At 47.9% G+C, this 17,596-nt stretch overlaps 1 protein-coding gene across 7 annotated transcripts in view; it reads left to right on the top strand.

The window, feature by feature from the left end:
* Positions 1 to 17,596, top strand: part of LOC119952071 (exocyst complex component 1-like) — a 121,579-nt gene that overhangs the window by 45,473 nt on the left and 58,510 nt on the right. For all 7 annotated transcript variants that reach the window (XM_038775611.1, XM_038775609.1, XM_038775608.1 and 4 more), the window contains 4 exons: positions 2,330 to 2,462; positions 7,670 to 7,779; positions 10,883 to 11,032; positions 14,694 to 14,796. In XM_038775611.1, the coding sequence (XP_038631539.1) occupies positions 2,330 to 2,462; positions 7,670 to 7,779; positions 10,883 to 11,032; positions 14,694 to 14,796 (496 nt within the window). The remainder of the gene's footprint in view (positions 1 to 2,329; positions 2,463 to 7,669; positions 7,780 to 10,882; positions 11,033 to 14,693; positions 14,797 to 17,596) is intronic.

Genomic DNA, 17,596 nt, shown 5'->3' with positions numbered 1-17,596 from the left:
GGCCACGCTAGTCTGACGCACTCCCGCTATTCTCCCCCCCCCCCCCACGCCCGACTCCCGACACGAATCGCTGACGCCGTTTTTTTACGGCCAGCAGCGATTCTCAGCTGGCCGATGGGCCGAAGTCCAAGCCCTTTACGGCTGTTTTTACGAACGGCAAAGACACCTGATCTGGCCGTTCGTAAAAACGGCCGTAAAGTCCCGATTTTGAAAACCATGGCACCGATTGGCACGGCAGTACCACGGCCGTGCCAAGGGTGCCATGGGCCCGCGATCGGTGGGCACCGATCGCGGGCAGCGGGTCCGATTCCCGCGCACTCTTTGTCCTTCCACCGCCCCGCTGTATCACTTCGCGGGGCGGCTGAGGGGCATCCCGGCCCGCGCATGCGCGGGTTTTGCCCAAATGCGCGATGACGTCATCCGCGCATGCGCGGGTTGGAGTCTTCCAATCCGCGCATGCGCGGCTGACGTCATGTGATGCGTCAGCCGGCGCAAACTCTGGCAAGCGGGCTTAACGAATTTCGTTAAGCCCGCAATGCCGGAGTTCACGGCCGCGGCATACTAGACCCGACCGGGGACCAGAATCGGTTCCCAGTCGGGGAGGGGGAGGCTGGCGTCAAACCCGCCCGGATTTGACGCCAGCCTTACGATTTCTCCCTGTCTGGGAGAATCGCGCCCCTTGACTCCCTTGGACACCAAAAATCGTCTAACTTACCCTTGACTATATTCAATGATCCAGACTCCACTGTTCTCTATGGAAGAGAATTTCAAAGACTAATGGCCCTCTGAGAGGGTGGCATGGTGGCACAATAGTTAGCACTGCTGCCTCACAGCTCCAGGGCCCTCGGTTCAATTCCGGCCTCGGATAACTGTGTGGTTTGCACTTTCTCCCTGTGTCTGCGTGGATTGCCTCCAGATGCTCCGGTTTTCTCCCACAGCAATCGGTGGTGAATCTTGTGTGAAAGCAAACAAGGCAAAGATACCCTGAAAGGAGAGTTGGAAAACCCGGAGGCTGATCCTTGTTACAACAGTGGTGAGGAAGCCTTGTTTGAAAAGATAGTTGGAAAAACTGGAGACGGCTCCTTGATGTAAAACAGCTGATGTCAAGCATCGATTGAAAGAAGATTTTAAAGCACATCTTTTTGAGAGTAGAATTTGGAAACATTCATGTGACAATCGCCTGGGGAAATGTGAGATAAAATCCACAAAAGAAATCCACAATCCACAAATGGCATCTGCCATTTGATTTCAGAGTGGAGTGTTGTCTGACCACAATTGGCCTGTGGGTTTACAAAGACTATGTGTTTATTGAGAACATTATATATCATAGTAAGAAGTCTTACAACACCAGGTTAAAGTCCAACAGGTTTGTTTCAAACACGAGCTTTCGGAGCACGGCTCCTTCTTCAGGTGAAGAAGAAGAAGAAGAAGGAGCCGTGCTCCGAAAGCTCGTGTTTGAAACAAACCTGTTGGACTTTAACCTGGTGTTGTAAGACTTCTTACTGTGCTCACCCCAGTCCAACGCCGGCATCTCCACATCATTATATATCATGTAACTTGTGTTATCCTTGAAATCTGTGTACAATTGTGTAAACGTGGGAGTGAAGGGGTATTGTATTATAGTCAAATTTCTTTGACAGATGGTTTCCTGACCTCCCCACTGTGATGGATCAGTTACATTGAACTTCCACCCTATATATGAGGAATATTTAAGTCAGATAATGAAGAAAACCATACCAAATTAATGTTTTGTTTTACAAACCAAACTCCTGCACACTGGTGGAGCATGTTATAATAGCTCAATTGAAGAGATAGGTGAAGAGCATAAACCTTTTCTATGCCTCTTTGCTGGTAGGGATGTTCTTGCTGATGTTTCAGGAAATAGCACAATCCTTCCTTACTCCCTTCTAATGTTATTATCCAATAATCATTTGATGTCGATTTACGGGCGGCACGGTAACACAGTGGTTAGCAGTGTTGCTTCACAGCTCCAGGGTCCCAGATTTGATTCCCGACTTGAGCCACTGTCTGTGTGGAGTCTGCACGTACCCCCCCGGGTCTGCATGGGTTTCCTCTGGATGCTCCTGTTTCCTCCCATAAGTAAAGACATGCTGTTCGGTAATTTGGACATTCTGAATTCTCCTTCTGTACCCGAACAGGCGCCGAATGTGGCGACCAGGGGCTTATTAAAATTATTAAACTAATTCAGCATATACTGGTCAATTTAGACCAAGGTTACAATTTTCCAGAGAATTTATACTTTTTTTTAGTCATATCGAATGTAAACATCCTACTTGATCCTTTAAAATAATTATTGTTATTCTGATAGCAAAACTTGGACCTTGCTGAAGAACATCAACATGCATTAAGAAATGGTGATCTATCCACACCTGAGAGTTTACAGTCTTGCATTGTTGCTGTTGAAGCCCTGAATAATTGCATGCATGTTAAGTTATTCCCAGGTATGGTTTCATTTTCTCTCTACTGTTGCTCTCCATTTATGTAGCTTATAACCCAAATAGATGTTTGAGCTAATACATGTCTAACTGGTATTAAAACTACTCATCTTGCTTTGTACCACATTGAATAAAATTGAATACATTCTTGAGGCTGGGTGGTGCACCTCATCTTTGTTTACTGCTGGATAACGTCTCAAAATATTTGAAGAATATATTATAGCTCACTAACTGCTCTTCAAAATCCACCCTCCCCTCCCCCCTCTCTCTGTTTACGTGTATTTTGTAACCAGCTTGGGCGAACTTGGTACTGACCTTTCAGACCTGGGAATTAGTTTCAAAATAAATCTTGAGAAGTGCTTTGAAATGTCTTGAAGTTGTGAAAGATGTAGATAAATGATTTTTTTTCTTTTTCTGCCTCAATACCTTGCTCAATAGTTTTCCCTTCTAGTTGAGCTGGGAATGCTTGATGGTCTGGGAGTCAGCTAGAATAGGTATTCCATTCCCTGGAAAAAAGACTCTTCACTTCGATGAGCACAAATTACACAAAAAGTTAATTTTAAAAAAAAATTGAACTTTAGCCCTGGAAAGTCGAGGCTTCAGTCCCTCATTTATGCAATGCTATATGATCTTGGCCAGCTCAGTTGACTGGACAGCTGGTTCATGATGTCGAGTGATGCCAACAGCGCGGGTTGAGTTCCTGTACTGGCTGAAGTTATTCCTGAAGGCCCCGCCTTCTCCACCTTGCCTCGCTTGAGGTGTGGTGACCCTCAGGTTAAATCACCATGAGTCTGCTCTCAAAGAGGGATGCAGCCTATGGTCCTCTGGGACGGTGGTGGCATTTAGATTTTATTTGCTGCTTTCTGAGATACCTAAGGATAAAAGCATCAGTAAAGCTGCACCCCAGTGTCCGATTCTTCAAAAAATTGGGAAGAAAGCTAGGGCCGGGATTCTCCCCTACCTGGCGGGGCAGGGGGTCCCGGCGTGTTGGAGTGGGGTGAACCACTCCGGCGTCGGGCCGCCCTAAAGGTGCGGCAAGCCCTCACATTAAGGGGCTAGGCCCGCGTCGGAGTGGTTGGCGCTTCGCCGGCTGGCGTGAACGGCCTTTGGCGCCACACCAGCCGGGGCCGAAAGGTCTTTGCCGGCCGGCGTAAGTCCACGCATGCGCCGGATATCAGCGGCTGCTGACTTCATCCCGGCGCATACGCAGGGGAGGGCGTCTCTTCCGCCTCCGCCATGGTGAGAACCATGGTGAAGGCGGAAGAAAAAGAGTACTCCCACGGCACAGGCCCGCCCGCCAATCGGTGGGCCCCGATCGCGGGCCAGGCCACCGTGGGGACACCCCCCCGGGGTCAGATCGCCCCGCGCCCCCCCCCCCCCCCCAGGACCACGGCGCCCGCTCGCGCCACCTGCCCCCGCCGGTAAGGTAGGTGGTTTGATCCACGCCGGCGGGAGAGGGTTGACAGCAGCGGGACTTCGGCGGGGTTCCCGCCGTCGCCGAATCTCTGGTGGCAGAGAATTCGGGACACGGTGGGGGTGGGATTGACGCCGACCCCCGACGATTTTCCGACCCGGCAGGGGGTCAGAGAATCCCGCCCTAGTTGTTCTTTTAAAACTTGTTACACCATCTCTTTAACCCTTCTTATTTGCTTAATATTTACGCCAAATCAATGACAAATCTTTTCACGAAGGAGGAAAGTAACAAATTCTTCAGCTAAATATAAGACATATTTATGGGAGTGACTGACTATTTCCTATAAAATATTATTTACTATATTTTATGCATTCAGCGAAAAATCTCTCCGGAATATCTAAATTAATAAGTATTATGTTTTTTAGGAGTAGATATTTCAAGTCATTCGAGGTTTGATGTACCTAACTATTGGTACATTTTACAAATATTTTGGTGGGCTTTTGCAAGTCTGTCAGAATAAACAATGATTCTTTTAGGGGCAGCATGGTGGCACAGTGGTTAGCACTGCTGCCTCATGACGCCGAGATCCCAGGTTCGATCCTGGCCTCTGGGTCACTGACTATGTGGTATTTGCATATTCTCCCCGTGGTTGCGTGGGTTTCACCTCCACAACCCAAAGAAGTGCTGGCTATGTGGACTGGCCACGCTAAGTTGCCCCTTAATTGGAAAAAATGAATTGGGTACTCTAAATTTATTTTAAAAAACAGTGATACTTTTGGGGAATCGAATAGTTGGTTACACTAAACACTGTTGAATAAAATCTGGGTTAGGGGTAGTATTTTCAATTAATGTAGAATTATTTCCGACATAAATGAGATTACCAGCTTTAGTGGCCATTTATGATATACTCTACATCTGCAGCATTGCTTTGTGGTCTGCGGTTACAGTTTTGTCTGGTTATGAAGCAACTGCAAACAGTAATGTGGCTTAATGCAGTAAGTTTCCATTTTTTGCTTATTTTCATATTTGCCATCATCCCATATTTAAGGGTCAAATGCTGTCCAGCTGAGGTCAGAAGTACAGACTAATCATCAGTAGAGCTCCCCTCGATTATTTATCTGCATTCTTCTCACTGAGATAGAACACCAACAATGTTAAATGTAATTTTTCACAATCTTGAATAAGAGCTGACATTTCAATGGTGATGGAAATAAGACAAGATTTTATCTGTTCTTTTCACTGTTGTTAGTACAGTAGTACCACTGTTAACTCACAAACTTCCTCTGTCGTTTTAGGAGTCCCAAGATGTGAAAATCATACCCACACTGGTATTAATAACTTAATGTGTTGCTGGTCACAGTCAGTGGAAACACATCATATTGTCATTACAACTTTGCAGAGTGAAATACTATTGTAGAATAACACAGTAAAAGCTGATGTAACCCAAAACCCTGAACAGTTAATAACAAGCACACTGAATATTGATTCTTCACAATGATTCACTTTTACAATTTTACTGGCACAATAAGAAAATGATTTTTCCCATTTGGCAATAGCTGTTATTTGAAGATTATCAGTAGGCATTTGTTGCAGGATTGTGATAATCCAGGTAAGCAATGCTGCAAGCTTTTGTTTAATATTAGAAACGTTGTGCCAGGCATCCATTTTTTTGAACAGTTTCTCCTTTAACATGTCTTACTTCAAACCAACGGCATGGCAATGGATACCTGCATGGGGCTCAGTTTTGTCAGTCTCTATATGGGTATGTAGAACATTCACTGTTCCAATCCTACTCTGGCCCTATCCCAGAAATCTTTTATCGGTACATCAGCATCTGTTTCGGTAATGCTTCATGTTCTGTCTGGACTTGGAAAAATGTATTTATATTGCTTCCAATTTTCACACCTCTCTTACCGTCACATGGTCCATCTCCGAAACTTCCCCTCCCTTCCTTGACGTCCGTATCTCCATTTCTGGGGATAGACTGTCCACTAGTATCCATTATAGGCCCATCGACTCCCACAGCTTTTCACACCACACATCCTGTGAGGACTCCATCGCAGTCTCCCAGTTCCTTCGGCTCCGTTCCATCTGTTCCAATGATTCCACTTTCCAAAACGGTGCTGCTGATAAGTCTTCATTCTTCCTTAATCGTAGTTTCCCACCCAGTGTGGTCAACAGGGTTCTCAACCGTATCCAACCCATCACCCGTATCTCTGCTGTCACCCCTTCCCCTCCCTCCCAGAACCAGGATAGGGTCCCCTTTGTCCTTACTTTTCACCCCACCAGCCTCCTCAATCAAAGAATCATCCTCTACCGGTTCCACCAACCCCAGCATGATGCCACCACCAAACACATCTTCCCCTCATTTTCCCTGTCAGCATTCCGCAGGGACTGTACCCTCCAGGACACCCTGGTTACTCCTCCATCACTGCCAACACCTCACCCTCTTCCCATGGCACCTTCCCATGCATTCACAGAGGGTATAACACCTGCCCCTTTACCTCCTCCCTGCTAACAGTCCAGGGCTGAAACACACTTTTTAAGTGAGGCAACGTTTCCCGTGCAACTCCTGCAATTGGTCAATTGCATTTGCAGCTTCCAATGAGGTCTATTCTACATTGGAGAGACTAAGAATAGACCGGGTGACCGTTTTTTAGAATACCTTCGGTCCGTCTGCAAGCGGGACCCAGACGTTCCTGCGCTTGCCATTTCAGCTCACCGTCCTGATCTCATGTTCACATGTATGTCCTTGGCCTGCTACAATGTTCTAGTGAAGTTCAGCATAAATTGGAGGAACAGCACCTCATCATTCCATTAGGCATGTTACAGCCTTCCGGACTTAATATTGTGCCCAACAACTTCTGACTGAACCGTCTCCTCCAAATTCACCCCATTTTTATTTCTATCAAATAATTTTAATTTCTTCCATTCTTCTGTTTTTCCCTCACCATTGTCCTGCCTCACTTGGACCATCTGTTCCCTGTTCCTAGTTGTCCTTTGAAACACTGCCAACCTTTGTTCTTCCATTGACATATACTAATCTTTTAATGTGCCACTATCAGCACCTTTCTTAGCTTTGACCACTCCCATTTACATTCCCTTTGTCTTTCTGTCCATGGCATCTTTGTCAATCTCCACCTATCGCTGGCCCTCTGTCATAGAATTTACACTGCAGAAGAAGGCCATTTGTCCTATTGAGTTTGCACCCGTCCTTGGAAAGAGCACCCTACTTAAGCCCACGCCTCCACCCTATCCCAGTAACCCCACCTAACCTTTTGGCCATGAAGGGGCAATTTTAGCAAGGCCAAACCACCTAAACTGCTCATCTTTGGACTGTGGCAGGAAACCAGAGCACCCAGAGTAAACCCACGCAGACACAGGGTGAAAGTGCAAGCTCCGCACAGTCACCCGAGGCTGGAGTTGAACCCGGGCCCGTGGAGCTGTGATGCAGCAGTGCTAACCACTCTCTCACTGCCGCCCATTCCAGGCCCACTGCTCCACAGCCATCCCCCATAATATAAATCTGACCCTATTTCCAGTTCTCTCCAGCTTTGACAAAATGTCATCTAGACTTGAAACAATAGCCTCTTCTCTCTCCACAGATGCTGTCAGACCTGCTGAGATTGTCCAGCATTTTCTGTTTTGGTTTCAGATTCCAGCATCCACAGCAATTTGCTTTTATCCATTTTTAATACATCGTTTGAGTCAAAAAGAGTCTAGATTAGAGAAATAACAATTAAACTGTACTATCCAAGTTATTAGCAGTAATTTGACTTTGAAATTCTGGTTTTATTAGGCCATCGGAAACTGCAAAGTGTGGTAGAACAATTAATAAAGTTTGAAAACATGCGACAGCAATTTGAAAGCCGATTCATACGACATATTAACGTTATGTTTGTGCTACAGGTAAGTGCAATGCTAAGTAATGGAGTTTGCTGGTTTCTTACAATAAAATCTGGTTAAGACTTTGTAAAGGTTACTGTGTTATAAACAGTAGTTTCAAGACTATACTAATTTTCAGTTGTCCATATTTATTTGGGGAGCAGTTCAACAGATACTCCAGAAGCCAGAGCAAAGCAAATCAAATGAACTGAGAGTAATGTATTTTTTCTTGGCTACAACAGTCTGGAATATCAGCTTGATCTAACGTTTCTTTACCAAAGTTCATTAGATGCAGATATGAAGGCAAGTTCAATGCACAAACCATCAGATTTTTTTTCTGTTAATGAAATGCTTATTTCTTCTTACTAAATGTGTCCTAACACAAGTAACCTGCGGTCTAACTGCAACTAAATCTTATATATCATTCAGCTGACATTAAAAAAGACTGATGAGTATCTGCAGGTATTTTTTATCATTTGGAATGGCTGAGATTAGATACACAATATCAGACTAGCCACATTAATACTGTAGCTACCAGGGCATGTCAAAGGCTAGGAATCCTACAGAAAGTAAATTACCTCCTGACCCCTCAAAGCCTGGCCACCATCTACAAGACACAAGTCAAGAGTGTGATGGAATACTCTCCACTTGCCTGGGTGAGTGCAGCTCCAACAACACTCAAGAAGCTCAACGCCATCCAGGACAAAGCAGCCCACTTGATTGCTTCCCCTTCCACAAATATTCAAACCCTTCACCACCGACGAACAGTGGCAACCATTTGTACCATCTACAAGATGCACTACAGTAACTCACCAAGATTCCTTCGACAACACCTTCCAAACCTACAAGCACTTCCATCTAGAAGGACAAGAGTAGCAGGTACCTGGGAACCACCACACCTGGACGTTTCCTTCCAAGTCACTCATCATCCTGACTTGGAAATATATCTCCATTCCTTCACTCTCGCTGGGACAACACCCTGGAACTCCTTCCCTAATAGCACAGTGGGTGTACTTACACCTTAAGGACTGCAGTGATTCAAGAAGGCTACCCACCACCACCTTCTGAAGGGCAACTAAGGATGGGCAATAAATGCTGGCCTAACCAGCGATGCCCACATACCATAAACAAATTTTTAAAGAAGTTCACTCCTGAGTCATAGTTTGATTAGGCGGGTTGGTTGAATGGGCAGATCAGTGGCAGATGGAATTTAACCCTGAAAAGTGCACTTTAGAAGGAGTAACAAGACAAGGGAATACTCAATAAATGGCAAGACACTAGGAAGCTCAGGGGAACAGAGGATCTTGGGATGCTTATCTACAGATTCCTGAAAGCGGCAGAGCAGGTTAATAGGGTATTTAAGAAGGCATACGGGACACTTTCCTTTATCAGACTGGGCATAGATTATTAGCACAGAGTTTATGCTGGATCTGTTCAGCCACAGCTGGAGTACTGTGTGAAGTTCTGATCACCACACTATAGATAGATAGAACAGTACAGCACAGAACAGGCCCTTCGGCCCTCAATGTTGTGCCGAGCAATGATCACCCCACTCAAACCCACCCTATACCCGTAACCCAACAACCCCCCCCTTAACCTTACTTTTTAGGACACTATGGGCAATTTAGCATGGCCAATCCACCTAACCCGCACATCTTTGGACTGTGGGAGGAAACCGGAGCACCCGGAGGAAACCCACGCACACAGGGGGAGGACGTGCAGACTCCACACAGACAGCGACCCAGCTGGGAATCGAACCTGGGACCCTGGAGCTGTGAAGCATTTATGCTAACTACCATGCTACCGTGCTGCCCATATAGTAAGGATGTGATTGCGCTCGAGAGAGTGCAGAGGAGATTTACCAGGATGTTGCCTGGAATGGAACGTTTGAGCCCTGAAGAGAGGCTGGGTAGGCTCAGGTTGTTTTCTTCAGAGCAGAGAAGGCTGAGGGGGGACCTGACTGAGGTGTATAAGATTATGAGGGGTATGGAAATGGTGGCTAGGAAGCAGCTGTTCCACTTAGTCAATAACAAGGGGGCATAATTTTCAGGTGAGGGAAGGAGGTTTTGAGGAAAATAAATTTCACCAGAGTGTGGAGGGAATCTAGAATTCTCTGGGAGAGTAGTAGAAGTGGGGAACCTCGCAAGCTTTAAAAAGTATGTGGATGAGCACTTGAAATGTTCAATGGTTGAAAAGTGGGATTAGTGTAGATTCAGCATAGTTTTGTTGGTGCAGATCTGATGGGCTGAAGGGCCTCTTCTGTTCTCTATATGCCTAATGTAGATCAATTAGTTATGACATTATTAGCAATAGTATTAATTAGTCTCTGCTGATGTTTTATATTCCTGTGCCAAGTATCAAACATGATAGACTTAAATCTGTCTTCTTTCATCAAATGTTTCCTTCAATTCTTTCCCCTTATGAAGAGTTTGACTCTGTTGGCATATATTTCCACAAAGTGTTGATCACCTTTCAGTAGCCAACCAAATTGGGCATTATTTGTGATAGCGGAGTTATTCTGGACAGATGCTGACAGCCAATACTAATGGATGTCTTGTGGATGTCACAGCAGTGTCTATTTGTGGACAGTTTCAACCACACATCACTACATAATCTCTCATGAACAAGAATCATGAATGATTTGTTTTTGGGCTGGTTTAGTTCACTCGGCTAAATCGCTGGCTTTTAAAGCAAGCCAGCAGCACGGTTCGATTCCCGTACCAGCCTCCCCGGACGGGCGCCGGAATGTGGCGACTAGGGGCTTTTCACAGAAACTTCATTGAAGCCTACTCGTGACAATAAGCGATTTTCTTTTTTTTTCATTTCATTTCTTTGCCTTAGAAAATGCTGCTTCAAATTCTGTTGTTGCACCCCTCTTGCTGCCTTGACTCAGACCATCTACCTTGATAACCGTCATGAATTGAAGCTGGGTCCGCTTGATCTGTATGCTTTATTTATCCATGAAATCAAATGTCACTTATTTGATTCTTTTTTGGTATTTGCGTTCATCCAACGTAGTAGTTTCATTTGAAATATTCATAAATTCTGGGAGAATGGAATTGGGTGATTTAATTTATGTTGTTAAATTTTCTGTAACCTTAAAAATGTTATTTCTGTTGTGTTTAAGGGAAATGACCAAAGCATTAGTTTGGTGCAACAATCTGGAGAGCTAATCTTCCCCAACCACAAGCTTTATCAAGATGAATTATTGCCATTTAGCCCTCTAATGGCTTGGATAAAAAGCAACAGTCCTGCTATTTTTGCTGATTTATCGAAGGTATTTTTCTTGGCTGTCAGAAAGTAGTCTGCAAGGAATATAAACTGGGAATTTCTGTTGGCAGCAAAGACACACAATTTCTTAACTTAATTCTATGTTTTGATGTTAATTTTATTGTAATAAGTTGGTAGATGCCTCTGTTAAAACCAGAGTCATACAAACAAGTTTAGCCATATCGTCAGAAAACATGGGGCTTGCCATTCTTGTAAGCTTTTTAAAAAATAGTTTCAATCACTGTGAAACAACCGCTCTGATCCTAAGAGCTAACTTTAAGTGATGTGGAGGCTCATTCCTTCAGATTTTAATAACTTTTGGATATTTTAAAAAAGTTAGAATTAACTTTATTTCTATATCTTTTCTCGCACTCTATCCAAACTTTCTCTAAATGTCACTTTTCGTACTTCATTTGACATTGAATTAATTATTCAGATTGGCACTTTCTGGTTCAAACTCTGCATTGCTCAGTAATGATTCTTCAGTCTGATTGACTAGAGATATAAAGGTTCCTGCCCTGTCCACACAGGTGCCAGATGGATTATTTTTCCATAATTGGCTAACATGAACTTCCAGTACAAAAACCCATAGGATTGCAATGGACAGATACAAGTATAGAAAACCATTGATTGCAAAATCCTAGCCACTAAATGTTCATCCATTAATCTTTCAAACAGTAATTTCTAGTCCATATTTACTGTATTTCATTTATTTATTTTCTTAAATAAATATTATTAATGCATGAATCACTATTAAAAATTAGTAACATGTTCCCTGATGGAAAACGGTGAGGCAACATCAATTGGCTTCATCCGAGCAGGAGGATATGGAGGAGGGCCAGGATGGGCAGGACATGGAGCCCCATCGGCCGGACGACGGGTGCGCCAAGGCCACTACGCACGGGTCAACTTGATTGCCATCAGGTTCACCGACTAGGGGACTTGGCCACCATCCCATCCCAAGCCCACCTTCATAGCACTCCCACCCCCATCCCAACAGCTGCACCAGAGGTTGTTGGCCCAGGGTCGGCAGGATAAGCGGTCTGGTCCATAGGGCAGAGAATGATGACGACCCACTCAGTGATGAGCTCTGGTGCTCTACAACATCTGGCAATGTCTGACTCTCCGCCCCAGTGTCACATACTACTGTCCGCCTGGGTGATCCCTGCATGTATGCTGTCCATTCCATCACATGAACCCATAGTTTCTGGGGGATGGAGCTGGTCGCTGGGGTCCGGGAAGGTGGTGAGCTGTGATGGGTCACACACTGGATAGGCCCTGCCACACGGCGTCCCCGCACCTCTGGCCCAGGTCCCTGCTGCCTCCGTGGGGGGCACTGGTGGTACCCCCGGAGAGCAGCCCAGTCCATCCCTCACACCCTGCGGACAGAGGGCCGAGGACCCGCTGTGACTGGCTCAGGTTAGCCAGCACCAGTAAATGCTCCTGATGCCTGCAGCCATGGCCAGTTGTGACTGGGCCACGCCCTAGAGCGCCGCGGAAATTCCCATGTGGCCCTTGTACATGTCTGCCTGTGACAAGGCTGCCCTGTCCTGTGCCTCAGCCACCCACACATTGTGCCCCAGGCCTTAGATAACCTAACCCATAGCCGATAGCTTTGGACCCAAGGTCACCACCACGGAGGCCAGCAGTGCAGCATTGGCCTGGGTATCACGCATAGTCGGCACCGCCTCCTGCTCCTGTCAGCGATTGGACTCCACTAACTGAACCTGCAGACGCTGGCTCGTTGCTAATACCCCTCATTTGGTCCCCGGCTTGCGTCTGCATCTCCAACATTGATGGGACTGGCAGCTAGTTCCTGGGAATGGGCTGCCCTCCAACTCCCCTCCCCATCGGGGTTTCCTACGTCCACCTGTTGTACCACTGCATGTGTGTGGTGCGCACCAGATAGTAGCCTAGGAGCCTCTTCATTAAAAGTGCCCAGCCGAGTTAAGTGTCTCTGGGATGGTGGAGGGTGTTGGTGACAGCACTGACGAGAAACCGGTGTCGTCCCCAGACATGTGCTCCAGAGTGTTAGGGAGGGGGCGAGGGTCCCTGGACGGCCAAGTCTCGTCACGGGTTTGCGGCAGGTGGCGGGAGACACTGTCCGGTTCCTTGTCATCTGGTGGTAACTCTGCAAGACACGTCAAGACGTATGGTTAGATCGCAGGTATGTGTGGTGTGAGGGGAGGGGAGTGGGGGTTGTCTCACCTGCCATTCATCGTAATGCATTGGGGGCTCACTTGGTTGTGCCATGCCGTCCACCGCCTCTGCAACTGCCTGCTCCCCCCACCGCTGACCAGGTCCAACGCCCTCTGCTCTGTGATGGTGGTGCGGTGGGGACAGCAGGACCAACGGGCAGCTGGTGTTTGCATATGGTGCAGGGTGGGATGCGAGGGGGTTGCCAGCTGTTGTGGTGCCATCGCCCTCTAGGGGAGGGAGGGGGGTGGGGTGGGGGTGTGTGGTACAGGGTTGGTGCCGAAGACACAGTGGTGAACCACCATGTTTGGCTAGGGGTGGGGTTGCCAATCCAAACCTGGCATTGCCTACTGGTCCGCCTGATGGGGGCTGCATGAGGTGGGGGCTGGGTTGTGTGGGACGGGCATGGTACCAGGGGCACAGAGGTGGTGACTCACTAGGACCGCCCTGAGGAGGTTGTGCAGCTTTCTCCAGCACTGCTGCTTGGTCCTTGCGGTGACACCCACGGAGCTCATGGCCTCTGCCACATGCGGCCAGACCAGGTTGACGTCAGTGGATCGCAGCCGCCTTCCCACCCTAGGGAACAGGGTGTCCCACCTCTCCGCCAGAGCATCTAGAGGTGTCTCCAGCTCTGCACCTGCGAATCTCAGGGCCGCTCTCCAGAGTGGCATCTTCTTGGCTGGAATGAGAGTCTATGGGGAGTGGAGTGCTTATATGCAGCTCCACCTTGTCAGGCCCTCGGGTGCCATTCCCGACCGCAGTGAATCCGACGCCAGCGTGAGGTGGAATTGCACTAGTTCCTCTTGGCACCAGAGGTGGCCCATTTGCATGTCCTGAAATGCTCCAGGGCTGGCGCCGCAATCAGGACTGTGGAACACATGCCACTCAGTCCCACCATCAGCACGTAGTGTCTCAAACAGAGAATCCTGCCTGTTATCCTAAACCTTGAAGTGACTGAATATCAGTAGCAAAGTCTTATAGTGTAGACCAGCAGAATAATCCAGGAGTTTGGAAAATAAATTTGAGCAATGATTAGAAGCAATTGCAAATGGAGAAAACTCAATTAATATGGTCCTGCACTTGAACCATCCTTAACAGTTCAAGTTGGAGACTGGCATCAACTGTTCATTCCTTGCATAATCTATATCTATGAAATGAAATGAAAAATGCTTATTGTCACGAGTAGGCTTCAATGAAGTTACTGTGAAAAGCCCCTAGTTGCCACATTCCAGCACCTGCTCGGGGAGGCTGTTACGGGAATCGAACCATGCTGCTGGCTTGCCTTGGTCTGCTTTAAAAGCCAGCAATTTAGCCCAGTGTGCTAAACAGCCCCTATAGACAAATTCATACTGTAATTTGGGTAAAATACAAAGAAAATTGGGTGAAATAGTATGAAATGATATTGAAATTGCGATTGATAAATGATATAATCTCCCTTCTCTCAATTTGAATTCACTGTTGTTTGTTATCAGGTATATGCAGAAAACATTAGAAAACTTTATGACAAACAAACCAAAGAATTTTTTGATCTGGTGAAGTATAGACTGACTGGAATAAAAGAAGGCATGAGATTCAGTAAGTATTCTTGAAGTGACAAACTACAACACTGAAAACTTATTGTTAAATAATTGCATGATCAAGCATACAAAATTATTTGAAGGCCAGAATTTAGGGTACGAAAATGTGGTGAGCCAGCCAAAGGCCCATTGACTTTCTCTGCCGGGCAGGGCTGGAGAATCCCGGCCTTCGTGTGGCTTTACGCATGGGTAACCTGGACTCAAAGACAAATGGGGTGATCCAATGGCCATGTTTCACCCAAAAAGCAGCTCGCCGCTGCGCAACGTGGCTAATAAAAGCCGGGTGACCCCCCCATCCCGGGATCTACCCTGCTTGCAACGCTTTTCGTGATCTCACGAGATATTATGATGTAAATCCTGCCATTGTAGACGGGCACTTTTTAGCAAATCTGCATAATAATAATAATCTTTATTATTGTCACAAGTAGGCTTACATGAACACTGCAATGAAGTTACTGTGAAAATCCCCCAGTCGCCACACTCTGGCACCAGTTCGGGCACACAAAGGGAGAATTCAGAATGTTCAATTCACCTAACAAGCAAGTCTTTTGAGTCTTGTGGTAGGACCTGGAGGAAACCAACGCAGGCTCAGGGAGAGCATGCAGACTCTGTACAGACAGTGATCCAAGCCGGGAATCAAACCTGGGACCCTAGTGCTGTGAAGCAATAGTACTAACCACTGTGCTACCGTTCCTCTCAATATATTAGAGCGAGACAGCTAGTCTCACTTTAATGTGCAGATTCCCAAGGTACCTGATACATTGGGATCTGCCACCTTTGCCTCGGAGACCTCGGGTGAGCGCTGTTCAGCACTGCTCCCACAAACGGGGACCAGACAGATCGGCACTTGTGGGATCGGAGGCCACCAGGTGCATGCCCTTTGGGAAGTGTGGTACCCTTGGACAGCTGGTGCCACCCTGGGACCCTGACAGTGCCACCTGTGTGTCAGCCTGGCACTGCCCAGGTGACACTACCAGCTGGCATGGGCACTGTGAGGGTGGCACTGCCAATGTGCCAATCTGGCCTTTTTTGTATGTGTGCCATTGGGCTGTGGGTGCCTTGTGTGGGGTTAACGGGGACCTCCCATAGTGCGTAAGGGTTCACGGGTGGGACGGGGGTCCCTTTGATGATCAGAACAGCATTTTCAAATGGCGTCCCAATCTCTCACTACATTGAGGAGTTCCGGTGAGCGAGCGCCACGGTGTAGAAAACGGGAAATCGTGTGGCTTCGGCCCACATTCCGTGCGCTCCTTATTGTACGCAACTGAAATTGTATAGATATGTGTTCCTTGGCAACCCTGTAGTGGGGTTTGCTCACTTGGGTAGGGGGTTGTGGGTGACAATACCCAGGATGGATTGGTGTATGGCAGGATCACTCTCATTATCTTCCAACATCCTGCAGGGGCTGGAGGTGGTGCTGATCATTCGTGCAGCCCAGGGCAACACTGAATTGGTGGCGCTGTAGTGGAAGCTTAGGGTGCAACGGTATCGGTCATCGGTCAGAATGTCAAAGGCCTGGTGCGCAGTGTGCGGGCGGTGGCTGAGGCACAGGACAGGGTGGCCTGGCACAGACAGCCATGTACCAGCGCCTCAAGGACATTGTTGAGGCTCTCCAGAGCATGGCCCAACTGGAGATGGCTGCGAATAGCGAGCAGTAGCCGGGCACTGGCTGACCTGAGCCAGTCACAGAGGGAACTGGTATGGTCACTGAGTGACCTGGCACAGTCTCAGAGGGACATGGCACAAAACAGAGGGACGCGGCACATCCCTAAAGGGACGTAACCCAGTCCCTGTGCTCCATGGCACGAGCATCGAGACCCTGGTCAACATAAGAGCAGAGCCAGGCGATGGCGGTGCCTTCGGAGGTGGTTCCGGCCAGAATCCTGTCCCGCTGAGTAGCACTCCATTGGGTCGTGCCGGTGACTCCTGCAGGGGAGGTACCAGAGCGCCACAGCACCGCTGGATCTTCCCCATCTGTCCCTGGGCAGTAGGCAGAACAGCTCTGAATCCTTCGCACCTGTCCCTGGGCAGCGGCAGAACACGATGGCAGCATGCCACCTGTGACACCCGGAAGACTGCTGGGTCCATCCAGGTCCCGTCTGCTCCAGAGGACATCCGCCACAAAGGACCCAGGTCACAGGGCGGGAAGCACAGCAGGCCGCCACCACTTCTGTTGTACAGCTTTGGGACCACCCAGAGGAGCTGTAGGCACGTAAGGTTAGAAAAACACCAGTAAAGTTTGCACGGGTGCAGCACATAGGATAGTGTGAGGGGCTAGGGCACAGATATTGTGCATATCACTTGTCAGGGATAAACACTTGTCCATTGTCGTCCTGACCTGCCTTGGCCGTCTAGGGAGTGAGAGATGGGCAGGGCCCAGAGGGTGGGACGGGTGGGTGCTGCTGGTTGGCATTGGCCAGGACCCCCAATGACGGGGCCCAGTGCACACCACACCTCATACCCCACCCACCCCCGTGGGGTTGGATGGCTAAAACTCAAGAAGGGGTTACCCGGGCAGACAGTGGAATGTTACACTGGGGCAGGAGTCAGACAGTGGCAGATGTTGCGGAGCACCATGGCTCATCACGGAGCGGATCATCATCATCCCTCTGCCCCATGGACCAGATCCGCTGGTAATGCTGACCCAGGACCCCAGCCTGTGGCGCAGCTAGAATGCTGGAGTGGAGTGGATGGGTTACAGGGTTGGACGGATGGGTGTCCATTTGGGAGGTGGGACAGGACTGTTGAGCTGCTTAATAGGTGAATCTGAAGGCGACCAGGTTGTTCCTTGCGCAACA

The sequence above is a fragment of the Scyliorhinus canicula genome, chromosome 17 (genome assembly GCF_902713615.1).
Source record: "Scyliorhinus canicula chromosome 17, sScyCan1.1, whole genome shotgun sequence".
NCBI lineage: Eukaryota > Metazoa > Chordata > Chondrichthyes > Carcharhiniformes > Scyliorhinidae > Scyliorhinus > Scyliorhinus canicula.
The sequence above is the reverse complement of the archived record's forward strand: the minus strand, read 5'-3'. Positions and strand labels throughout refer to the sequence as shown.